The 25,387-nt window shown below is 45.1% G+C and overlaps 1 protein-coding gene across 1 annotated transcript in view; it reads left to right on the plus strand.

Moving 5' to 3' along the window:
• Window positions 1–276: 276 nt before the first annotated feature.
• The window catches only part of LOC141107589 (complement factor B-like), an 88,338-nt gene continuing 63,227 nt past the window's right edge, over window positions 277–25,387 (plus strand). The window contains exons 1-3 of the mRNA XM_073598434.1: window positions 277–434; window positions 10,417–10,608; window positions 17,103–17,288. Coding sequence (XP_073454535.1) covers window positions 401–434; window positions 10,417–10,608; window positions 17,103–17,288 — 412 coding nt within the window. The 5' untranslated portion in view covers window positions 277–400. The remainder of the gene's footprint in view (window positions 435–10,416; window positions 10,609–17,102; window positions 17,289–25,387) is intronic.

The following is a 25,387-nucleotide window of genomic DNA, read 5'->3' on the forward strand; positions in this document are numbered from 1 at the left end:
GCACTTTTAGATTCCCCCTCTAGGTCCACTTGGATGGTGGGGAAGGAACCTGGACCCAGAGCGCAGGCGCCGTGTACAGCTGATTGAAGCATTTGAGCTTCGGCTATCTCCGGCGGCTGAGAGTAGTATGTACTGCGCAGGCGCTGCGCCTGCGCAGTACAGGGGGGGGAACTTATCCGCCGAGGGAATATTCTCGGCAAGACACCTCCTCCCTTCTGCAAACACCTGTTGTGAAAGCCTGCTGTTTATTTCACCATTTACAGGAATTCACCTCATCCTCTCCTCCCAAAGTCCATGTGCCCAACAACACCCTCTTATTACTACACAGGAGCCGGCCCCTCACTAATAGACGGGACTGCAGAAGAGGACAGGCAAGAGAAGTCCCCAAACTCCCGGCAAGATGATGCTGCTGCTTCTACTGGGCAGCTTAGCAAGTAAGTAATTGGGGTTGATTTACCGAAACTGGAGAGTGCAAAATCTGGTGCATCCTCTACATAGAAACCAATCAGCTTCCAGGTTTTATTGTCAAAACGTAATGGAACAAGCTGAAGCTGGAAGCTGATTGGCTGCCATGCACAGCTGCACCAGATTGTGCACTCTCCAGTTTTAGTAAATCACCCCAACAGAGTTATAAATATTTCTCTGACTGCCCCTCTGCTGTTTTTCAATGACCCCTGCCGATTTCACACTTTGAGGGCTGATTTACTAAAGGCAAATAGCCTGTTCCCTTTGCAAGGGAATTTGCCCCAGAGTTTAGTGAATTAGATGAAGCTTTGCTGACTTCCATCATCCAATCCCGTCCAAGGAAAAATGCCGTTTTTATTATTTTCCAAGCATGTGATTGGGAGTTCTTTGCAAAGTGGAATTTCCCCGCATTCCCTAAGCAGTGGGGGGAATTCCCTTCCAAAGTAAACAACCTACTTGCCTTTAGCAAATCAACCCTTTTGTCTTTCAAAAAGAGCCAGCCAAATGGTAGTGTAATGCCCCGTACACACGGTCAGACAATGATCGGACATTCCGACAACAAAATCCTAGGATTTTTTCCGACGGATGTTGGCTCAAATTTGTCTTGCATACACACGGTCACACAAAGTTGTTGGAAAATCCGATCATTCTGAACGCAGTGACGTAAAACACCTACGTCGGGACTATAAACGGGGCAGTAGCCAATAGCTTTCATCTCTTTATTTATTCTGAGCATGCGTGGCACTTTGTGCGTCAGATTTGTGTACACACGATCGGAAATTCCGACAACGGATTTTGTTGTCGGAAAATTTTATATCCTGCTCTCAAACTTTGTGTGTCGGAAAATCCGATGGAAAATGTGTGATGGAGCCCACACACGGTCGGGATTTCCGACAACAAGGTCCTATCACACATTTTCCGGCGGAAAATCCGACCGTGTGTACGGGGCATTAGATGTAGAGAAGTGTTGGCTGAATTGATTTCACTGTGAACTCACACATTTTTTTGCTGTCGGCTAATTTGATTTAAAGATGAAAACAATCTTCTCTTTTTTTATTTCATTATGATGATTTTTTTTTTTTTTTTTTGCTGTATTTAGAGTAGTTTGGTTTACTCTATTTAGTGTGCTTTGTATTTGTGTTGTTTTTTTTCTCTTTTTTTCTTTTGTGTATTTAAGGGCTCATTTAGACTTGCGGTTGAGTCCTGTTTTTAGCACCCCCAACCACCTCAGTAAGCTGCAAAGACAGCAGACGGGGTGTTTACATGCTTTGTTTCATTCCCACAGCAAAAACAATCTCTCCTGTCTCATTTAGGCTGCATTCACATCTCTGCGTTTTGAATCGCGGTCAGATTTGCCGCGATTCTGCCCACGATTTCAAAGCGCCGAGGTGTGAATGACAAATCGCACAAAGCACATTTGAGATGCCGTTTATTAGAATTGCATCTAAAATTGTGGGCGGTTCTGCCGCGATTGTCGCACTGCAATCGTGGCAACCTATATCGCATGAAGCTTGTTGTCCAAAAAAAAGGTTCAGGAGCTACTTTTTGGTGGCATCCTTTTGTGGGTTAGCGCGATTGCAGCGCACCGCAATTGCACATTACGCACTTCGATTATTTTTTACAATTTTATCGCACTTTGATTATTTTTTACTATTTTTTACAATTTTATGGTTGTTGCTTTCTTCATGCAGTATTTTTTATATCTTTGGTCTTATATTAGACAATTTGAACACATCACCGTAGTGTGAAGGCTTTTCATTTTTACAGCGCAACACAATCATCGCAATATATCGCACCGCGAGTTTAGGTGCCATTCAGATGAATGGCATGTCAGATGTCTTTTCTGCAATTTGTCATGCAAACCTCGGCGCTTTCAAATCGCAGGCAGAATCATGGCAAATCTGCCCACGATTCGAGAGATGTGAACACAGCCACAATGGGCAGTAAGCATGGAAAATTCAAGCGAATGAGAAAGCGAATGCGAATGGAAATTTCTCCCAACCCAGTTGTGGCACATTGGTACGGAAATTACAGGGTTGAAACAGGCGGCCAGGAGGCGCCTTATCACCTCCTCACTGCCTGTCAAACGCCTCTGAAAAGCGATACAAATATGGATTACTTTTAAGAGGCCGATTGGTTTAGACGTAAGTCTAAACTTAGCCTTACTGGTTTGTTTAAATCCTTTTTCCCAATTTTCTTTTTTACTGTCTGTCTTTTTTTGTTTTACATGCGTGAAAAATTGCAAATAAAATTTTGCATAAATAAACAAATAAATTGCATATAAAGACTAATGCCTAGTGCACACAATGAAAAAATTTGATGAAAAATACCGCCATCGGAGCGATCGTACGATAATCTATTCATTAGTACACAGCTTTCAAGAGTCGATCATGGCAGTTCATGCGAAATTATCCAAAGGGAGAAGCACCAAAATTTTTTTCATACGATAACAGAGCGAACAATTTTCGTGTAATTAGTATAGTATCTGTATGAAAAAAATCGTGTGACCAAGACTACGCATGCTATGAAACGAAAGAATACATTACAATACAATAAAAACACATTACATCACTTCTGAAGTTGTATTCTATTGTACGAGAATTTTCGTAACTTTAGTAACCTATTGGTTTTCGATATGAGACTAGCATGCAAAAAAAATAAACAGACGATCATTTGTCCGTTATTCTCATCGTGTGTACTAGGCATAACAAGGGGCCATTTTTTGGCACTAGAACAGGTCAACAGTGGCGGCTGGTGGGTCCACCGACACTTATCCCATCTAGACGTCCGAGGAGCAGTGGGGATCGTGTATCCAAGGAGCAGCAGTGGGGATCGGGCATCTGAGGAGCAGCGGTGGTGACCGGGCATCCATGCATGGGTTCTTCTACTCCTCGCTTCTGCCATCTCCTCCCCTCCTCCTAGGCGTCCAATAGGAGCGTCTGTCCTTTCAGTCAATAGGGTGATGGGTATCAGACCCGCTACCTGATTGGCCAGGAGGAGGATCAGTGTTGCAACAGCAAATATTAATTTGTGGAAATAATTTGTGGTGGGATCGGAGCACACTCTCTGCAACCCAATCTCACTCTATTTTGAAGCCTGTTAGAGCCTCTGGCTCTAATCAAGTGCTTCACAAAAAAACCTGGCCGCTCTAATTGATGCGACAGGTGACCTGAAAGTGGCCGGACGCATTAATAGGGGGCGGCCGCGGCGGCAATGGATAGATTCAAGCTATGCATGAATCTATCCATTGCATGGAGGGGGGTGGCGAGGAGAGAGGGGGCGGCGCCTGGGCGCCCCTAATGGACAGGCCGCCACTGCAAGTCAAGGATAATAGGAAGGAGTTCTTTAGCCCTATGGGGTTGATTTACTGTGAAAAATTTAGTGCAGCTCTACATATAAGCCAATCAGCTTCCAGGTTTTATTGTCAAAGCTTAATAGAACAAGCTGATTGGCTACCATGCACAGCTGCATTAGATTTTGCACTTTCCAGTTGTAGTAAATCCCCCCCTAAACGTACCTTGAAAAACTAAACAACACTTTGGGATTGATTTACTAAAGGCCAATAGACTGTTCACTTTTCAAGGGAAGTAGCACTTTGCAAGGGTATTCACCCCAGAGCTTAGTAAATGAGGTGAGGCTAACTTCTATCATCCAATCATGTGTAAGCAAATGTGCTGTTTTTTATTTTCCTTGCACATGATTGGGTATTCTTTGCAAAGTAAAATTTCACCACGTTAACTGAGCTCTGGGGATTCCCTTGCCTATTTTGCTTAGAAAATCAACCTCTTTACCTTTCCATTTTACTAATATACATTTTGCCAAAATAGCCACATTCTGCAGAAAACCTCTGCTTTCCCCTGAAATTTTGGGGAAATATCTTAATTCTGATCATCCCTAGACATAAGATAACATGACAGAGCTGGTGGTTTTTAGACGGGGAAGTGATCATACACTGTATTAGTGGGCTTCTTTTGGATCCGTCCAGACACCTGAGAAAGAGCTGATTGTCTTTTCACGTCCAATCACGATTGCATACTGAGATAAAGCTTGACATCATTCCTGACAAAGAACAGAGTATTCTTAAAAGCTTGAGCAACACTCTGGGGTTGAAAAACTCATGGGAACGCACCAGAATGCACCTAAAATGCTCTGAAACACCCATGTTCTTATTTAAGGAAAAAAAAAGGGGGGGGGGGAATGCACTGGATTGCATCAAAAACGCGCCAAAAACGCATCAAAAACGCACTGGAACGCATCAAAAACACGCATGCAAAAAAAATCTGGAGCGCATCTGTGTTTCTATGGTATGAACTGTTTAAATGTTTAAAACAAACACAATTTCTTTCTAGGCAACCGTACAAACATTCCCTTAGCAAATAATCACTCTAATCTGCTCTTCTGATTATAAATACTTCCTTGTTTTTTTTTTCTAAGCATGCAGCTTTTAGGGATCTACATCTCATAAAAAAGGAGGTTAGGGTGCTCCTTCAGAAAATGCTAGTTGCTTGGCTTTTTCTGGTGAAAATTTGTTTGGCACCTATGAACTCAAAATAGCAAGTTTGTAAAATATACATACAGTATATAAAATATATATGCAAACACAATAATAGCAATCTAATCAAACAAACTCTAAAATATTACAAATAATGGAAAAATATTGTTCTACGCCCCCCTTTTATTAATCCCTTGCTTAGCTGTTTGTTTGACCATGTCCTGTGCACACTGATTCTGAGTGAGAAGGTCTGGTTCATAGTAATCACCTGGTGCATTCTCCATTCTGATGAGAACAGCTGCAGGGTCTGCAACCCTTTAGAAGTAATGAACCTTTAGGGAGTATCGCACCAAAAAAAATGAGACTTCTATTCTACTTCTATGCCTAAAATCTGAGTTGTATCTTAGTGCAAACCTCTTGGGAAATGAATAACCAATCACACAAGGAGGAAATTACATTTTTGGGGGCATCCAGAACACAAACTGTGTACAGAACGCTTTTAAATTTGCAATATGGCAATACATTTTACAGAAAATTACAGCGTTGCAGAATGAAAAAGAAATATCATTTTTATTAACATTAAATTACAGCATGGCTTGTTTAGTAATTGTATATGCTATAATTTTTTTTTTTAATTTGCTATATTTTTTTTCCACAAAAGTGGAGTTGGCCTTTAAGGTGAAAAAATACCCCAATACTTTACCCCCCACTGATGAAAAGCACAGAACTAATAAGTGTTGCTTCTGTTCGTAGGCTAAGTGACAAGTTACTTTGGGGTATAACCCAAACTTTTACTCTTTACTGTAAAATGGAGTAGAGAAAGACTAGAATTATACATCCTGTGGAGTTGTTATTGCTGTCTGTGTCTCGGCTAGGTTAATTCATCCTCTCTCTTTGACCTGGAGACTATTGTCACCAAGACCAAAAGTAATTGTAAAATTTTACAGAGGGCAGGCAAATGTCTTCCTGACTATTATTCATAGACAACTTTTGTGTATGGCAGCTCCAACGTGAATCTGTGACCAGCAAATGGACATTCAAGTACATTACTTACATAGGGGTTGATTTACTAAAGGAAAATAGATGCAGTTGCACTCTGCAAGTAAAGTTGCTCCAGAGCTTAGTAAATGAGGTAAAGCTTCACTTTGCAAAGAATACCCAATCACCTGCAAGGAAAATGTATAAAACTGCTTAGTCTTATCAAGCAGTTCATGAGCTTTAAAATAGTTCCTCACTGACCTCTGTAGCTGCAGGTACTGTGGATTAATGTATCCTCAGTGTTTACAGCAATGCTCAAGCCTGCATGTCTAAAGGCTTTCCAGCATCAGTAGGGAAGGGGATAGGATAGCAAACTGTATCAATGTCCTATTTTAATGAATAGTTGGGGGCAATGGCGGCTGGTGCTCAAAAACCTATCAATTGCAGCCCCACTGTGCCCATCAAATGCAGACACTGTGCCCATCAAATGCAGACACTGTGCCCATCAAATGCAGCCACTGTGCCATCAAATGCAGCCACTGTGCCCATCAAATGCAGACACTGTGCCCATCAAATGCAGACACTGTGCCCATCAAATGCAGACACTGTGCCCATCAAATGCAGACACTGTGCCCATCAAATGCAGACACTGTGCCATCAAATGCAGCCACTGTGCCATCAAATGCAGCCACTGTGCCCATCAAATGCAGCCACTGTGCCCATCAATTGCAGCCACTGTGCCATCAAATGCAGCCACTGTGCCCATCAAATGCAGCCACTGTGCCCATCAAATGCAGCCACTGTGCCCATCAAATGCAGCCACTGTGTCATCAAATGCAGCCACTGTGCCCATCAAATGCAGCCACTGTGCCCATCAAATACAGCCACTGTGACTGCCCGCCCACTCGCTGACTGCCCGCCACTTACCCCATCTTGGTGGGGCTGTCAGGCAGCGGGTGACGGTGGCGAGCTGTGGGAAGGTGGGATGAGCAGGGGGTCAGGCGGCAAGCTGTGGGATGGTGGGATGAGCAGCGGGTCAGACAGCGGCTCCTGTGTCTTCCATTTGTCTCTTCTTCCTTCCTGCTAGGCATCCAATCAGAGCGACTGTATCTTCAGCCAATCAGGTGACGGGTATTAGACCCATGCCTCCTGATTGGCTGAGAGGCGGTTCAGTGTTAGAAAAGCGAATATTTATTCGCTTTTCTAACATACCTGGGTGAGCACAATGCTCTGCGCTCCGAGTCCACCCTTTTGGAAACCTATTAGAGCCCTTGGCTCTAATCGGGTGGCACAGTGGTGTAGTGGGTAGCACTCTCGCCTAGCAGGTCCTTCAAAAAAAAAACAAAGAAAAACACTGCTGTAATTCAGGCGTCCGGTGTCCGAAAAGGGGCTGGGTGCATTAATAGGGGGTGGCTACAGTGGCCATGGATAGATTCATGCATGAATCTATCCATTCTACATAGAGGGGGTAGCGTGAAAAAGGGGGCGGCGCCCCTAGCCGCCACTGGTTGGGGGAGTTCTGTAGTTCTGTTGATGAAATTATTGAGCTAAGTCAACACTCTGGGGTTGATTTATTCAAGGCAAAAAGACTGTGCACTTTGCAAAGTGCAGTTGCTCCAGAGCTTAGTAAATGAGCAGAAGCTCTGCTGACTTCCATCATCCAATCATGTGCAAGCAAAAATGCAGTTTTTTATTTTTATTTGCTTTGCACATGATTGGGTATTCTCTGCAAAGCGAAGCTTTACCTCATTTACTAAACCTTGGAGAAACTGCACTTTGCAAAGTGCACTGTCTTTTTGCCTTTAGTAAACCAACCCTATTGCGTGTTCTCCTATAGAACATCTGACCAAATGTGCCATCCTATAGATGTGCATACTGGATGATCAAGCATTCTTTTCAGCACCTCTTGGTTTCGGGTTAACCGTTAACTTTCAGATTGCACTGCATTGCATCAGACACCAATGTTGCAAAGTTCTGCTTTATCTCTGGCTCTGGTGAAGTGAGAGATAAACCATGACCAGACTTGGCTGCAGGTCGTAAGATGGAGTGTTATGTCTCAGGGATGTCAATTTTTAATTGTATTGTTAACACAACATTTATTGTTGTCTATATATTACAATGTAGGTTTGTTTTGTCACAAAGATTTTGGTGTGAAAGTATTAGGCTAGGTTTATGGCTGTAGTAGGTCAAAAAGAGCCCCAAATGAAAAATCCCCAGGAGTCCAAAGTCTTTTTTGTTTAACTGGTTACAACAAGCAGGGCACAAGACATCCAATGCATTTCAGGGGCACACGATCCCCTTATTTTTTTTTGGGCTCAAGTAATGACAATAAAATCTGTGCCCAGCAATGCACCCCTCTACTAGTACCTCTTAGGTTTATGGCTGTTTTATGGATAGGGGAAGAGTTGAAGGGTCAGTCAACACATAGACATAATGGTCCCAGGATTTGGAGTTGAACAATTGCTTATCTAGGAAGTAATTTTGTAAAACCATCTTTCTATGATGAACGTTATGGGGTTTTTTTTAACACATGGTATGTACCACTTCCCCCATACCACACAAACTCCAGCAGTGAAAGGAGGCTTGGCCAAACTATTAATTTGTTAAGGCAAAGAGAAATGCGCAAAGAACAATGGAAAACCAAGAGGAATCACCTGTCATTGATCTGACAACAATAAACTGAAATGTGACTGTGTGTTATAGAACTTGGTTAAAAGATCACATAAATGTAGCTTGAATAAATGTATGAATTATCTTATACCTTACTATTGTAGCACCCTCCCAGTGAAGAGTAGGCTGCTAGGTAAATTTAGTTTAGCTCCTCTGCAGCGGAGGTTGATTGTTTAGGTCTGCTCAGTGTATCACAGGCTGCTGCTCTAATTACTTCCCCCTGTATTCTAGAGCGGCCTTTTTCTACCAGAGTGCCTTCGGGTTGCTTCAGGGGTGCCTTGGCAAAATACCTATTGTCAAAAAATAGTATGCAAGCCAGCGGAGGGATCAAGACTGCCTTTAAGTTACACAAAGCCACATGTTTTCATTGTGCACCATTACAACCTTCTAGCTGCTGGCGTCCTAACAACCTATGATGTCATTGGTTGATAAGGGGGGCGTTGGGCCCCTGCACAACATCTTTGTTTGCCCCTCTCCATCAGCACTGGGGTTACACTAGCTGAGTGAAAGAGAAAAACTGAGGGAGAAGAAAAACATTGGAATACCAGTGTGCAAAGGTGTGTTTGCTTTGGAAGAATAAATCACCTCTAACATTGGGTGTCCTACATGTGTGGATGTGGCTGCATTATGTAAAACTATTAGTTTAGCTGTTTACATTGGGGTGCCAGCAGATTGTGCATAATTTTAAAGGGTGCCTTGACTAAAAAAAGGTTGAAAAACAGAGGACTCTAGAATTATAGCGGGAGGAAGAACAGAGTAAGCAGCCTGAATATTTATGGGTGGTCTCCAGCCAATCCCTGGGGAGGTGTGCCCAGAAGGTGGTGAAAATAAAATAGACTGGGGCCTGAGGCAGAGCAGCAGAGTCCCTGGGTCCAGTCCTGCTGGAGGAGACCCTGTGCAGGGACTCTGCCCCTGGGGCAGGATTTTTGAAGGTGCCACTAAGAAGACATCAAGGTTCCAGCTGAGGCTTCAGGTGGGGGGGCCTATTCGAAAAAGCTTACTTCTGGAGTTCGTTTGGGTCTGAAAAAGCTCACTAGAGATAGTACCAGGAGGAAGTTGAAAGAGAAGTGACCAGCTGTCCCTTGGCGGTGTGAGGGTGTCTCCCGCACTGGAGAGGGCCCAGTGGATATCGGAAGGAGGCAACCGATGATCCTGTGGCCATGTGAGTAATTGACCCTGGTCCTGGAAGTTAGTGACTGTGTGCAGCTCTATCCTGGTCCATTTGGAAAAAGCCCTACTCTTCTGCCAGCAATAGATTCTGTGGGACATTCTTTGTAGCTCAGCAAGCTAGAGAAGAGTCCTCAAAGCATTCAGTTCTGCAGTATCCCATGCCCCTTCACCCCCATCCAAGTTCTATGTTCCTATAAATCCTAAAAAAGACACCCTAGACTATTTCTTTGAGGTAGCAAAAGAAAGGAGAAAATGCTGTGTGTGCCCTAACTGGGGGAATAGGGCCAAATTCACCAATGGCTCGTTGAGGGGGTGCGCTACACTATTAAACAAGACTAAGTCTTCATATACTGTATGGTGTTAGATCCGTCACATTGGATGCCATGAGCAGGTTCTATATGACATAGAGGCTATGATTGGCTGCTCAGCTCGGGGGAAAGCAAGGTATAAGCGTGCTGGACGGAGCTCCTAACAGATTACAGGAAGTATTTTACCGCTCTCATTAGGTTTTTTAAGGCACTAGAAATAATCCTGGCTAGGCAGATGGTTTTTAATTTAAACCATTGCTTATATTGTATTGATTTACATTTTCAGTCACATTTTCAGTCACTGTTACATTGACATACTCTTTCTTGTTCCAGTGTCCATTGCTTCCCCTATTGAGTGTAACCTTGACAAAGTGGCCATTGTCGGTGGCACCTACAAAATAAGTGAAGATGGCGAAAAACTGGAGTATAGCTGTCCGAAAGGAAAGTATCCATTTCCATCTGCTACACGTGAGTGTGAGAGGAATGGGCAATGGACAAATGAAAAGCAGCAAGCTATATGTAGAGGTAACTACTTTTTTTTTTTTTTTACTATGGCCTATTATCCTTCTATGCTGTGTCATTACATAACTCTTCTTAGGCGGTGTCACTCATTGCTCTCTCCTGTGCTGTATACTCACCCAACTCCTCCTGAGTAGTGTCACTCATTGTCCCCTCCTATGCGATATCAGTGACTGTCTATTCTTGAGCTTTGTCACCTATTGACCCCTATTGTGCTTTGTCATTATTCTGACTCCTCCTGGGTGTTGTCTCTGTTCCCTTCTGTGCTGTATCAGTACCTGCCTCCTCCTGTGCCATTCTCTACCCCAACCCCTGTGCCGTATCTATGTCTTCCCCTTCCTATGTGCCACTGTCTCCTTCTGTGCTGTGCCACTACGTACCCTATGCCATTTTAATTGCCTGACTCCCTGTCTGCTGTTGCTGTTGCTTGCGACTTTTATTTGCCTGCCTCCACCTGTTTTATAAGAAATATGGAACAAAAAGGGGGGGGGCGCAAGACCAATGGTAAAATCCAAATTAGGAGCTCTGTTTACTGATAAAAGGTCAAGCAACAAGCCAATTTTTTTCTTAGGGTTATAGAGGAACCTTTTTCATCAGGGCTGGTTCAGGGGATAAGAATGCTTGAACTATAGAGAATCATGATGTTGGTAAGATCTCTAAATTTCCATGGATAGGAGTACACAGATTGCAGAACATTCTAAATTAAAGGCAGCTTTCAAGAGACTCTATTATTTGCAAAAACACCCCATCTGTGAAGGAAAGGAAGACTTTATCCTGTCCCACCACCTTTTCTTACGATCTTTACTCTTTTTATGCATAAAAAGAAAAAATGGGCGGGACTTTGAATGAGGCACAAAAGACGTGGCTCCGTCCCTATATTGGTTACTAAGAGGAAAAGTTCAGGACTTTGAATGAGGCACAAAAGACGTATCTCTATCCCTATATTGGTTACTAAGAGGAAAAGTTCGGGACTTTAAATGAAGCATATGACAGACCATAAAATGAATAGGCGTATTTATTGTCAAAAGGTATGTCACGGAACGCCCCACACTCCGCTTGAGTGCTTCCGTCTGTATACCGCTTCCTAAGTTCTGGAACACGAGTCCAATGGATCTGGCTATAGAAACCCCAAGAACTAGACAACACCAGTCTTGGAGTACATCAGAACTGCCTTTATTTTGAGATCTCACAGACCTTTTTATGTCAGGGATGACTCAAAGCTAACCTAATTAACATGACCTAATTTACTACAAAATGTACCCAGACCAGATGACAGTCTTGTGGGCACCGGGCTTCACACATTAATACAATTAACAATACAAACAACAATCTCCCCCCTCCTCAGCCTAGACCATTCGTCTATTAGCCAGGGCTGGTGGCTAATGTGATCAGCTCTCTCAATTAACATAAACAACAATGGGTGAAAAGACTCTTAGAGCCACACTAAACACATTATAGCAGAGTTGATGACATTAGCATTTAACAGTACGAGTCCCAATGGTATAAATCAGTCACCATTCTAATATGGCATATAAAGGGTTCCAGAGTCTGTGTGTTTTGGGGGGACATGGAGCTGAATCCATAGTAACATCAACCCCAGGGTCCCCAGGCATACAGCTCACAGAGAGCACCATTCCCCCAAATGCTAGGGCCCATAATCGGTGGGCAACAGGCCTGCATACAGTCCTCTCCAACAGCCTCCGTCCCGGCCAGGTCCGTGACATTTCTCCCCTTTCGGCAGGAGACTAACACAGGAGGAGACCCCAGACGGGTTGACTCCGAAGTTAGTAATCAGCTCCAGTCCTCTACTGCCTGTACCCACACCGTACCCCAAATAAATTATTCCAAACAGAGTATCACTCACCCAGCCAACCTCTGCCTCTCTCAGAGAACATATCTGCCGCTGGGGGGAGGCCCGGACTGGCTCTTCTCCCTGGAATCCTTTCTGCCGCTGGAGAGAAGACAGGGGGACTGGGCTCACTCCATCCTGCTGTTGGGGATCTGGGCCGACTGCCCAGCATTCCTGGGGTATACAGGTGGGGACTGAAGCCCCATCAACCGACACCAGATCAAGCTGCAGTTGTGAGGTGATGACTGCATTCTCTCCTTGGACCTCCACAATTGCTGCAGGTGTGGGGCAGAGGTCTTGGACCCTCTGTCCGGTTGCCAGCACTTCTGCTGGGGGTTTGCCAGGTGGTTCCTCCTCTACAGAAACGTCTATTAAATCCCCAGTCTCTGGAATTGGTAAAAGTGTGGGACAGAGGTCTTGGACCCTCTGTTCAGTTACCAGATCTTCAGCTGGAGAAGTTTGTTTTAACTCCATAGATGCTGCTGGCAGAAAATCACATGTCCCTGTCAGTGTTGTGGGAGAAAGGCTGACTACCTCTTCTCTCAGTAAGGCCGAAGCCACTGTTGGTGCTGGGCAGAACACAGTGAACTTTGGCCCTGATAGCAGCTCTTCTGCTGGAGGCTCATCAGGTTGTTCTTCCTCAGCAGAAAAGTCTATCAAATCCCATGTCTCTGCAACTGATGTCTGGGAATAGAGGTTCACCATCTCCTGTCCATGGAACCCAGAAGATGCTATCATTTCTGGACAGAGGTTAGCAGAGCTCTGCCCTGTTGTCAGCACTTCAGGTTTGGGGACGGCAATCTCCGGATTTTCCACTGCCGATTCTCTGGCATGCTGCTGAACTTGTTCTAGCAGTTTCCTGTATGCCCTTTCCAGATGCTGTTCCTTCCTTAGCAAATGGTCCAGATCAGGTTTGAGCTCTGAGACCCCTGCAAGACCGAGCATAGACTCTCTATAGTCTCTCATGTCCTCAAGGTCAGGTTCCCCCTCATCGCCAAACATAAAAAGATCTGTAAGGTTCTCCCACAGCAATCCAGGGCCGCCAAAGTCATATCCCTCCGGAGAGCATTCTGTTGTCTCCCCTAAATATCCCTCCTCTGCGTGCCATTGCAGAGCCCGATAACGATTGTCCAGCTCTATCTCCTGCTGGACCAACCTGTCCAACTCAGTCACCCATTGCTCCTGGGGCTGCTCTTCCAGGAATGCCATCCGCAATGCCCGTTGGTCACTGGCCCGTTGCTCTTGGGTTTGAAAGCACTTGCCCTGTTTTATACCAGCGAGACGGAGGGCTGCATTCCAGAGCTCCACCCGAATCAGCTGCCTGAGCTCCAGGTATTCATCCTCAGACACAGTCCTGGTGTACGTTGAAAGGATGATCCGCAGCAGCCCCGGGAATTCTGATGCCAGGTCCATATCTCCGCTGGGGTGACTGAAGTCTGCTATGCTGATCTTGGATCCAGTTGGAGGTTTGGATGTCCCAGACTTCAGACTTCAGGAAGCTATCCCACCGCTGCCACCAATGTCACGGAACGCCCCACACTCCGCTTGAGTGCTTCCGTCTGTATACCGCTTCCTAAGTTCTGGAACATGAGTCCAATGGATCTGGCTATAGAAACCCCAAGAACTAGACAACACCAGTCTTGGAGTACATCAGAACTGCCTTTATTTTGAGATCTCACAGACCTTTTTATGTCAGGGATGACTCAAAGCTAACCTAATTAACATGACCTAATTTACTACAAAATGTACCCAGACCAGATGACAGTCTTGTGGGCACCGGGCTTCACACATTAATACAATTAACAATACAAACAACAATCTCCCCCCTCCTCAGCCTAGACCATTCGTCTACTAGCCAGGGCTGGTGGCTAATGTGATCAGCTCTCTCAATTAACATAAACAACAATGGGTGAAAAGACTCTTAGAGCCACACTAAACACATTATAGCAGAGTTGATGACATTAGCATTTAACAGTACGAGTCCCAATGGTATAAATCAGTCACCATTCTAATATGGCATATAAAGGGTTCCAGAGTCTGTGTGTTTTGGGGGGACATGGAGCTGAATCCATAGTAACATCAACCCCAGGGTCCCCAGGCATACAGCTCACAGAGAGCACCATTCCCCCAAATGCTAGGGCCCATAATCGGTGGGCAACAGGCCTGCATACAGTCCTCTCCAACAGCCTCCGTCCCGGCCAGGTCCGTGACAAGGTATATCTAGCACATAACATGTACATGCATAATATGTACAAAAATTGTCAGGAAATATATCTAGCACATAATATATACATGCAAAATTCATATATGTACAAAACATGAATACATTATATATATATATATATATATATATATATATATATATATATATATATGTATATACACACACACATAATGTGTTGGTGTCAAAGCACATACCAGTGGCCGGTATATAGGGTTCCATATGATGAGTAAACAATAATAATAATTAAAACTGTAGGAATATAAAAAGAACATGGTAAATTAAAGTCGTGACTGCATCCTAAATAGGTCCGACGCGTTTCGTAAAAAACACTCTTTAGGGGCGAATGCGTCAGCACGTCTAAAAAAAGACCAATAAATCTAAAAAGAAACCTCAGAGATAATGTAAATATGTATAATAACAAAGAAAAGAAGTGTCCAATCCTGCAAAACTTATGTAGAGCTAATAAGCAGAACATACGGTATGGTCCAAACAGGTACCCGTGGGGTTTACTCTTTTTATGAGCAACAGCCACCTGAAGAATGTTAACATCTGGCACCTCCAGGAGCATTGGATGCCTGTATCCCTGACTGCACACTGTAGTTCCATCTGTTAACCCCTACATCACTAATGTGTGTAGTGACTAGAGCCCGGGAACCAGGTATTCCTGGAGGTGTGTTGGATGTAAAGAGGCCACAGCTCTGTGAAGATCTGAGAAACGGACATAAACACAGCTATGTATAACAGGTCTTCTTTTGCAGGTGTTGTGTTTTTCATTTTTTAAAGAAGGAAACAGAGTGGCTTTAAAAGATGGTGGGGTTGCTTTAGCATGTAGGCAGGTGAAGTCTATATTCTCCACTGCAGGTGACGCTCATTCACAGTGGCAATGCAGATGGGAAAGGAAGTTAAAAGAAGCTGTGTTCCTCTATGATTTCCTTGCTCGGGCAGTGATCCGGTTGAATGCACATACCCCATGTGACCCTGGTGGTTTAAGTTCATTTTTACAGAAAATCTGTAAGGTGAACTTACACTGGACTCCCTCCCCATCGCGCCCGGTCACTGCTGACCTGGAGTCAGGCGATACCCCGTTCTGACACATTGTATAGACACTTTACCGGTCTGGGGTTTTGGAATCCCTGCGGCTTTCTCTCCTCTTCTCCAGTGCTGACAGGACGGCTACACGGGTTCTGATTGGTCAGCGTCGCCCATGTGATGGCGCCGACCACCTAGAATGCCTTCATTTACGAGGTACGTTTAGAAGATTAGGCTGAGGGGATTTCTAATCCCCTGATCGGTAAAGTGGTTATCCGATGTGTCAGGAACGGGTGATCGCCAGACTCCAGGTCAGCAGGTCCGGGGGGGGGGGGGGGGGTCCAGTGCACATACAGATTTTTCTGTAAAGGTGAAACTACCCTTTAAGATTCGAACCCCTGGGTTGCTTTATGTGAGTGGACAGGTTAGGGACAAATTATTATTATTTATTATTATACAGGATTTATATAGCGCCAACAGTTTGCGCAGCGCTTTACAACATGAGGGCAGACAGTACACTTACAATACAAATCAATACAGGAGGAATCAGAGGGCCCTGCTCAGTAGAGCTTACAATCTAGAGGATTAGGGACAGGTTCTCCATTGGACAAGGACAGTGGCAGCACAAGGTTCCGGTGGGGTGAGCAGGGACTACATTTACCTCTTCAGCAAGCTTCCCATTTGGGTTAGGCCGCACTTCGCTCCTTGTGGCAGATGCTGTCTGCATCCCTGAGTTCTCTGTCTGCTGTCAATTTGCTGCATAGTTGTAAGTGGCACCAGAAGGGTGAGCTTCCCGCCGGGCCTGTTTATGTTGTTGACCAACTGTTTCAATACAACATTCTTTGACAATAGAGACTCTGAGTGTTTAACACACCCCACTGCACCTACCCAACAAGCAGTTATTTTGGCACACAAATATCAAGATTACCTTTAAATGAGAATTATCTACAATCCAAGTATTCCTATTCAGAAAGTTTCTAGATCAGAGTTCTCTTTAGTTTGAGTATTCCTATCACCTGAAAGCTTAAACCCCAGATGGAGGGGGTCCCTCTAATCCCCAAAATGCTTTGGCTTGACCCTCTGTTAATAAACTGATTTTCTTACCATTGTCCTATATTTTGAATATAAGGCCTGAAATGTATGAATGTTGCCCAGTGGATTTTTGGTTTTGACAGATACCTCACCAAAATCCTTGCAGTTCGAAATGTGGAAGGCCATACAGAAGGAAACCTTGCATTTAGGATATGGAACCAAGAATCTTCCTCCTGTTCTGTTTCACTGCTTGCCTTCTTCTCTGCTGTCACTACCTGTCTTTGCGCAGTTTCCTTACACTATCACTTTCCACCTGTGCCTTTGAATACAGTTCACATGTTCTTCTATATTACTGATCTTTTATAGCTGTTGAATGTCCCAAGCCAGTCATGTTCGAAGGTGGAGAGTTTGGACCGCGAAAAGCAAAGTATTTTGTGGGTGATGAACTGTTTTTCGAGTGCTGGGGTGGATTCACAATGTCTGGACCTGAAAACCGCACCTGTCAGGAGAATGGAAAATGGAGTGGAGAAACAACAATATGTGATGACCAAGGTGAGAATTTCAGATTAGGGACGGTTTTCTTTATTGGAAAATGAGGGAGCGTTCATTGAGAAGGTTAAAAAATTTACAGGTATATCAAATATGAAAATTATGTAAAGTTATGAAAAGTATGTAGAATTATGTAGCATAGACAGAAGAATAATATTTTAGAATAGCCCTACATCTCAGCCTGTAAAACTAATAATCAGCATGTGCTCTCTGGTTGGAGCAACATTCTCTTTCTAAGCCTGCTGTAGCTCAAAGTTGCAAAGGAGTTTGCATGGAAAAGGGTCTTCGTAGTTGGCCGATTCTGGTGCCAAGCACAAGTCCCCATCCCTTCTCCAGTCCTGCTAGAGCACAATCCCACCTGCTGAGACTGACCCCTCTGCCATCTTGTACCCTACTCCTTACCATAGACCTTAAAATGCAAAAGAAGAAATATCCACACGATAGTTAGCTGCATTGCACTTGTTCAGGGAATGGAAAGACAGTCACATCACAGGAAACTACATTCCAGTCACTTGACATACACAGTCAATCACATATTGTGGACAGTCCACATTAATTACAAGTGAAAGCACATGCCGCACCTCACGGCCATCTCTCTACAGTCTCTCTTCTGCCCTGGGTCAGAAGTACTCACAGGACTGTGTTCTCTGTAGACACTTTCTAGCTGAGTACACCTCTCCCAGGATTCCTCCAGTAAAGCAGCCCCATACAGGTGTAGGCAGGTGCAGTCTACTTTCTCTACTGGAGGTGGTGCTCAACCACAGCAGCATTGCAGAGGGAGAAATTCAAGAGAAACCTGGTTCTTCTATGTTTTCCTGAGTCTCTGTGGGAGCTTGGATGCTGCTGCCCCATGGGACTCTGGCGGCCCTCTTGCGTCAACCAGTGTCTACTGAAGACCCTGGCTCCCTGGTTTGGTACGCATTTTGCGTGTGGGTAGTGTAGAGACAGGTTATTCGTCTGACAGGGACAGTATAATGCCGTGTACACACGAGCAGACTTTTACGGCAGACTTGGTCAAGAGGACTGGAGTCCGTCGGATAATTCAATCGTGTGTGGGCTCCAGCTGACTTTTTTCCCAAAAGTTTGACGGACCTAGAAATGAAACATGTTTCAAATCTTTCCGACGGACTCGACTCCGGTCGAAAAGTCCGCTCGTCTCTATGCTAGTCCGACGGACAAAAACCGACGCTAGGGCAGCTATTGGCTACTGGCTATCAACTTCCTTGTTTTAGTCCGGTCGTACATCATCACGTACGAATCCGTCGGACTTTGGTTGATCGTGTGTAGGCAAGTCCGTTCATTCGGAAAGTCCGTCGGAAAGTCCTTCGAAAAGTCCGCCAGACCTAGTCTGTCGAAAAGTCCGCCTTTGTGTACGCGGCTTTAGAGGTAGGAAGGGGTTCCAGATGAGTAAGGAAAGAGCAGGGACACGCTAACCTTCCTGGATGCTTTCCTGTTTGAGCACAGACTGGCCAGGCCACATTCTATTCCCCAAGACAGGTGCTGTTGGAGCATCCAAGACCTGCTGCACACTGGGGTTGGATTACTAAAACTGGAGAGTGCAAAATCTGGTGCAGCAGTGTGTTATAGCCAATCAGCTTCTAACTTTAGCTTCTTCAATTAAGCTCTGACGAAAAAAAAACAACTGGAAGCTGATTGGTTTCTATGCACAGCTGCATTAGATTTTGCATTTTCCAGTTTTAGTATATCTACCCCACTGTTCTCTGAAACATTCTGTGGATGCACCCGGTTGGGTGGTCTTCCTGCCGGGTAATTGTGTTTGTTTGGACTTAAATTACAATGCAGTTTTGTTATCATCTGGACCATGAGTGTTTATAGCCACCACACCACGCTGCACCTCCCCACACATGGATGGATTTCAAGCATGTCCTACAAGGCCTTTTGTAATCTGCCCTAGCCCCCACCTCCTTAAAGCGGAGTCATGCTGCGTGTTTTGAGTGGTCCCTGCTGTCTTCTGGGACCCATGTGTCTCCCAGAAGACAGCAGGGGGGACTGCGGAGGAGGGGCCGGACATGGCGTAGATTGCCGTGGATTCTGTGGAAGCAAATACCTGTATTAGACAGGTATCTGCTCCCTCCTCCCCCCTGAAAGGTGCCAAATGTGACACCAGAGGGGGGAGGAATCCGAAAAGCGGAAGTTCAATTTTTGGGTGGAACTCCGCTTCAAGGAACAGAATGTTTCCAGCCAGCTACTCCTGCATACAGGTCCACTCCACCCGCCCTCCTGCCCTGTCCAGGGCCCACGTTTGTAGGTTACATTCCTACATATGTAAGGTGTATGGCTCCCATGTCCCAAGAGACTCTGTGTCCCTCCCCTTCTAGCTTATATACCCCTGACATCACTTGTGGGAGGGCTTTACCTAAGAGGGCCTAGCACCTAATGTCCCTTCCTTCTGTGCCAGACACTATTCCGATACGGAACCACCTAGTGGCAAAACAGTTAACTGCACCTGCTTACATGCAGAGTACAAAATCATGGGATAAGGGGCCGCATTTCCATCTAGAAATGGATTCTGAATCTGGAACGGCACAAAGGGTCAATTGACACCAGATAGGTTGGCACATTTTCAACGTATGCCAGCACAAGGACTGTAAAAAATAATGTACGTGAATGGGAGCAGTTCACACTGGTGCATTGAACTGATATACACTGGTGTAGTGATGGCCCCGCTGGGTTGATACGTGTTACAGCTTCCACACATTTCACCCTGCTGCCAGACATCTATTAGACACACTTCTCAGTCAATGAATAGTCTCTTGCTTGTTTTTGTTGTTTTTATTAGGGGATTGAACTTGGTTGGGGAAAGGGGACATGGGATGCCCATAGGATAAATTGTACTTTGTAGAATAAAAGTAACTGCGTCACAAGATGGCTGACCCTAAACTTTACAGCCTTTTACCTCAGAACACTTCTTCCAGGCAGCACACTTCCTCCAGCACACTACTTCAATGTCCAACTTTAGTACTCCTGTCACACCATCAGAACATGACTAGGCCTCACTCTGAATAAGTCCCAGTGTCTTTACTTGATAGCCCTTTGTAGGCTGGGGGGCCTGCAGTACCCCTTTGAGGCAGCAACTAATTTACTTGAGAAGAATAAATGTAGATGGACTACTGATCCCAGCAAGTCCGACTTGCAAATCCTGCCAGCCCTCCTGGCTGCAGCGACTTGACACAAAACTCCCACAGTCTCGCCCTCTGGCTCTACATCCAGCTCCCCTGGCATGTCTCTTCCAGAGCTTTCCACTGTGTTTTCCACTCACCGACACCTGTCCTGGATCCTTCCTGAATGACTTTACTCCGGACATGCGGACCAACTGTCTCCTCCAGCTCCTGTTTCAGGACACCTCTCCATGACCGTGTAAGGAGAGGCTCCCTCCCAGCTCCCGAGCTCCCTGTCTGAGGTACCCCCCCCCCCCAGAAAGGGGGGTTCCCTCAGACACGACAGTCTAACACTCCATCATCCAGTTCACCCAGCCGACAACTCCTCCCCCAGCAGGCTGACCATGGGTATATGTAGGATTCATGGTTGCCAATCATGGTTGGGGATTGGTCAGAGCTCCTCACATGCACCCCATGTCACTCCAGCTCTCTTGCCCTGCCCCTTTTCCAGAACCTTCTACCTGGAAACAGAGGAGGCACCCAAGAGCTGAAGTACATGTCAGTCACCCACTGCTACACTAAACCACTCCCCTGTACCCAGATCAAAACAAACAGGCCTAGCTCACAGCATAGGCCTGCCTAAATTTACCTGCGCTGGCAGCTTACACCAAAACCTATACTAGCACCTACCTAAGGTAGAGGGTGTTACACTCGCCGCAGCGAGGAATGGGTGTGGTTTACGCGAAATAGTGGGCATCTCTTAAAGGGGCGTGGCTCAAAGGGGGTGTGGTTAGAGTCTGAGATGAATGAGGGATGGAGAGGGAAAGGGGGGGAGAGGGATGGAGGGACAGCAGCCCCAGATCCTACACAACAATGGAAATATGTGTATTCTAGAAAGTTTAACAATCAGCTGATAAAGATACTTCAGACACCTGGTGTCAGCACTTCAATCATCCCGGCACCATGGTTGTTATGGTGTCAGGATGATTGAAGTGCATTATTTCTATTATTACATTGTAATATAAAATTAAATCATTCAACTCAGCGGAGCCCTCCCTCACATCAGGAGTCCTCAGCGGAGCCCCCCCACTCCAAGAGTCCCCAGCGAAGCTCCTCCCTCACATCAGGAGTCCCCAGCGGAGCCCCTCCTCACATCAGGAGTCCCCAGCGGAGCCCCTCCTCACACCAGGAGTCCCCAGCGGAGCCCCTCCTCACACCAGGAGTCCCCAGCGGAGCCCCTCCTCACACCAGGAGTCCCCAGCGGAGCCCCCCTCACACCAGGAGTCCCCAGCGGAGCCCCCCTTCACATCAGGAGTCCCCAGCGGTGAATCCGCCGCCATTACAGAGGGCCAAGGGGGAACAAAATAATGTCTCCACCGGCCGCGTGGTTACAAAAGAACCACCGCCCACCCCCGCCCCTTTGCATAACAGACTGGCAGCGGGGAGGAGCGGGGATGGGCGGAGAGGGGTGGAGGGTGGGCGGAGTGGGGCGGAGCATGGGGGGTGGGCGGCGCCGCAGCAGCTCGGTTTCTATTTTAGCCACTCAGCTTTAACTCCACTTCTGGCCTTCTCAAAAATGGCCGCGGACCTCTAGCGGCGGCAGCGAAAAATCGGGAAAAAATGTATTTCTTGGGACATTTCCCAGGAATTAATAAAATCGGGAAAAGAGTCTAAATCCGGGGAATGTCCCGGGAAATTCGGGACAGTTTGTAAGTATGCATGGTAACGTGTGTCAGTGCAGCGCAACGCACATCAAAGAGCAGGAAACATAGCAGCCTAGCACAAGTTTGACTCTTCTGCTGTGCCCTAGACTCTTTCCATGCTTCAGGAAGTGAGGAGAAAAGTGCATGTGAAAATGCAACATGCCAACGTACATCAATGCACATGTCTTTACCTGTACTCAACGCACACTTTGAGTTATGAATGGACCCAGAATTAAATACTTCTAGCCCCTGATTTTACTGTCTTGACTTTCAATATTGTTTCAGTTGGTGCATACATTTTCCATACTTTTGTTAACATATATGTTTTTTCACATTACAGCTAGTAAATTAATATATAGAACAGTAGAGGTGAATGAGCTTTAAGGAGGCCTGGTTATTCTGTAGGGTGTGAGATGGTTATCATCTTGTATGTATTTCAGCATCTAAGATCTGTAAACACATTCTTTTAAACAAAAATTAAAAGTAAACTATGTTAAAAAAGAATCCTAAAGAAAATACAGTAAAACCTTGGATTGCGAGCATAATTAGTTACGTAAAAATGCTTTTAATCCAAAGCACTCGTATATCAAAGCGAATTTCCCCATAAGAAATAATGGAAATTCAGATGATTCACTCCGCAACCATTTATTCATAAGTCCTTCAGTTTATAGCCCATATAAAAAAATTATAGCAATGTGATAAGTTGTGTAACCATAAAACGTCCCCCCACAAACGGCAGCCTCCACAAGGGTATTAGAAGCAAAATAAAAGAGAAGAGAGGCGTCTCTAAGTGTAGCAATATGGTTATTTAATGAAGGTACAACATTTAGCAACTCACATGGTTGATATTTAAAAGAGGCACATCTAAGTATTCAGACATTCGGGGTAAAGCTGTCCACATAGGCCATCCACCGCACTTTGTGACCGGGAAGACTACCCTGCAGTAGAGCGATCAGAAAGCGAGGCTTGAAGTGCTCGTGGAGCGCAGCGTGGAAGGGATGACGTCGATGGTGGTGTGGAGGGTGGTCTATGTGGACAGCTTTACCTCAGATGCCTGAATACTTAGATGTGCCTGTTTTAATCATCAACCATGTAAGTTGCTAAATATTATACTTTTATTAAATGTAACCATACTGATATACTTAGAGGCGCCTCTCTTCTCTTTTATACTTAGTTGTGACATCACGCTACTTGTGTATCAAGACATCACTCGTTTATCAAGTAAAACTTAATAAGAAAATTGAGCTTGTCTGGCAAAACACTTGCAGACCAAGTTACTCTCAATCCAAGGTTTTACTGTATATGCAAATGCATAATTCCATTTATAGTGAATCCTGCCAAAAATCCAGTCCATTTTAAAAATTCTCTGCTCGCTGCCTGTGATGCACTGAAATCCTAAGCTCTGCTATGGGCCCTGCATATCTCGCCTATGTGGACTATAGAAAGACCCTCATGTTAGAGAAAGGTGTTCTGTAGTCTTAACAAACCTCCTATTCTAGGGTGACAACACTGCTTCTTCATAAATACATTACAGCGAATGTGTTTTTTCACCTTAGTAGAAGAACTATACTACCGTCAGGATAAAGATAAAGAAACAATTCTTTAAAAAAACAAAACAAATGCAGACACCCCATCTAACGACTAGTAAGTTGCAGGGATGAGCAGTCAGGGAAGGTAGGTGAGGCAGAGCCATGAACATAAAAAAACAAAAAATGATCTAGCTTTGAGGGTCGTAGCTCGGCGACCTGGGGTCATAGAGACCCCAAATTTTGGGGGTAGGTAGTCCTCCCCACCACTGGTCAAAATTTGGGGCTCCTAGCACCTATAGTTCCAGGGATACTCGTGCAGCCTATCAGAAGTTACATACAGAGCGGCCAGTTTAAATACAAGCTGGCACACACTGTTTGCAGCAGACTGAGAGGATGAGCTCACAGTGCCTCTCACTTCTTGTCAGAGGCACTGAGCTCAATGGACAGCTTGGAGCCTTGGACCAATGGTAAAGTACCATTGACCCCAGCTCACTGTCCTCTCACTGCAGTGCCATAGAAGGAGGCATGTGTCTTCAAGCTCATTCACCTCTACTTCCAGCCCTGCCCTTTTAACTAGAAGAAAAAAACATGGGTTTATGGGTGTTTAGATTTACCCATAATCCCATGTTTTTCTCACACAGTTAAGAGGGAGAATCTGCAGCTGCTGAGAAGGTACTGTTTTAATCAAGCTAAACCATATACAGTATTATTATGCTAAATCTATTATTTATCTATTTACTGTGAAATTACTGGTTTGAAGTTATAACTTCAAACTTCAATAATTTGCCTGTTAAGCCACCTGCTTGAGTACAGTTTTTGAAAATATAGTAAATGACCTTAAAAACAATATATAATAATTATTTGTATATTACTTACTGGTAATTAATCACTTGCCACCCAGGCCATTTCTGATAATTCTCTCCTGCATGTAAAAATCATAATTTTTTGCTAGAAAATTACTCAGAACCCCCAAACATATATACCGTATTTATCGGCGTATAACACGCACTTTTTTCCCCTTAAAATCAGGGGAAACTCACGGGTGCGTGTTATACGCCAATCCCCTGCGATCCTGAGCTTCAAAATCACCGACCGTGATTTGAAAATGGCGCTGCCGGCGCTGAAATACACAGAGCCGGTCCTCGGCTCTTCTCGGCCACTTTCGGCTTCACTCGAGCGCCGCCCGAACCTAGCCGAGTGTACTCGACTAGGTTCGGATAGCTCCGCTCACAGTCACGCCCATCCCGGGCGGGACTACGAGTGGAGCTGAAAGTGAACGAGAGCCGCCGAGAAGAGCCGAGGACCGGCTCTGTGTATTTCGGCGGCGCCATTTTCAAATCGCGGTCGGCGATTTTGAAGCTCAGGATCGCAGGGGAGAGGCGCCATTTTCAAACTGCGAGCTGCAAGGCTGCACTGGGGCAAAGCTGCACTGGGATAAGGCTGCAATGGACACTGGGGAAGGCTGCACTGACAAGGCTGCACTAACATGGCTGCACTGGGGCAAGGCTGCACTGAGAAGGCTGCAATGATGGGCATTTAAATGTAATTTTTTTTCCCTTAAACTTCCCTCCTAAAAGTTTTTTTTTCCTTAAAATTCCCTCCTAAACTTGGGGTGCGTGTTATACGCCGATAAATACGGTGTGTATACATATATATATATATATATATATATATATATATATATATATATATATATATATATAGTTTTAGCAGACACCCTAGGGAAAAAAATGGTTGTCATTGCAACTTTT

Source organism: Aquarana catesbeiana, linkage group LG09, assembly GCF_042186555.1.
Source record: "Aquarana catesbeiana isolate 2022-GZ linkage group LG09, ASM4218655v1, whole genome shotgun sequence".
In the NCBI taxonomy this organism is placed as follows: domain Eukaryota; kingdom Metazoa; phylum Chordata; class Amphibia; order Anura; family Ranidae; genus Aquarana; species Aquarana catesbeiana.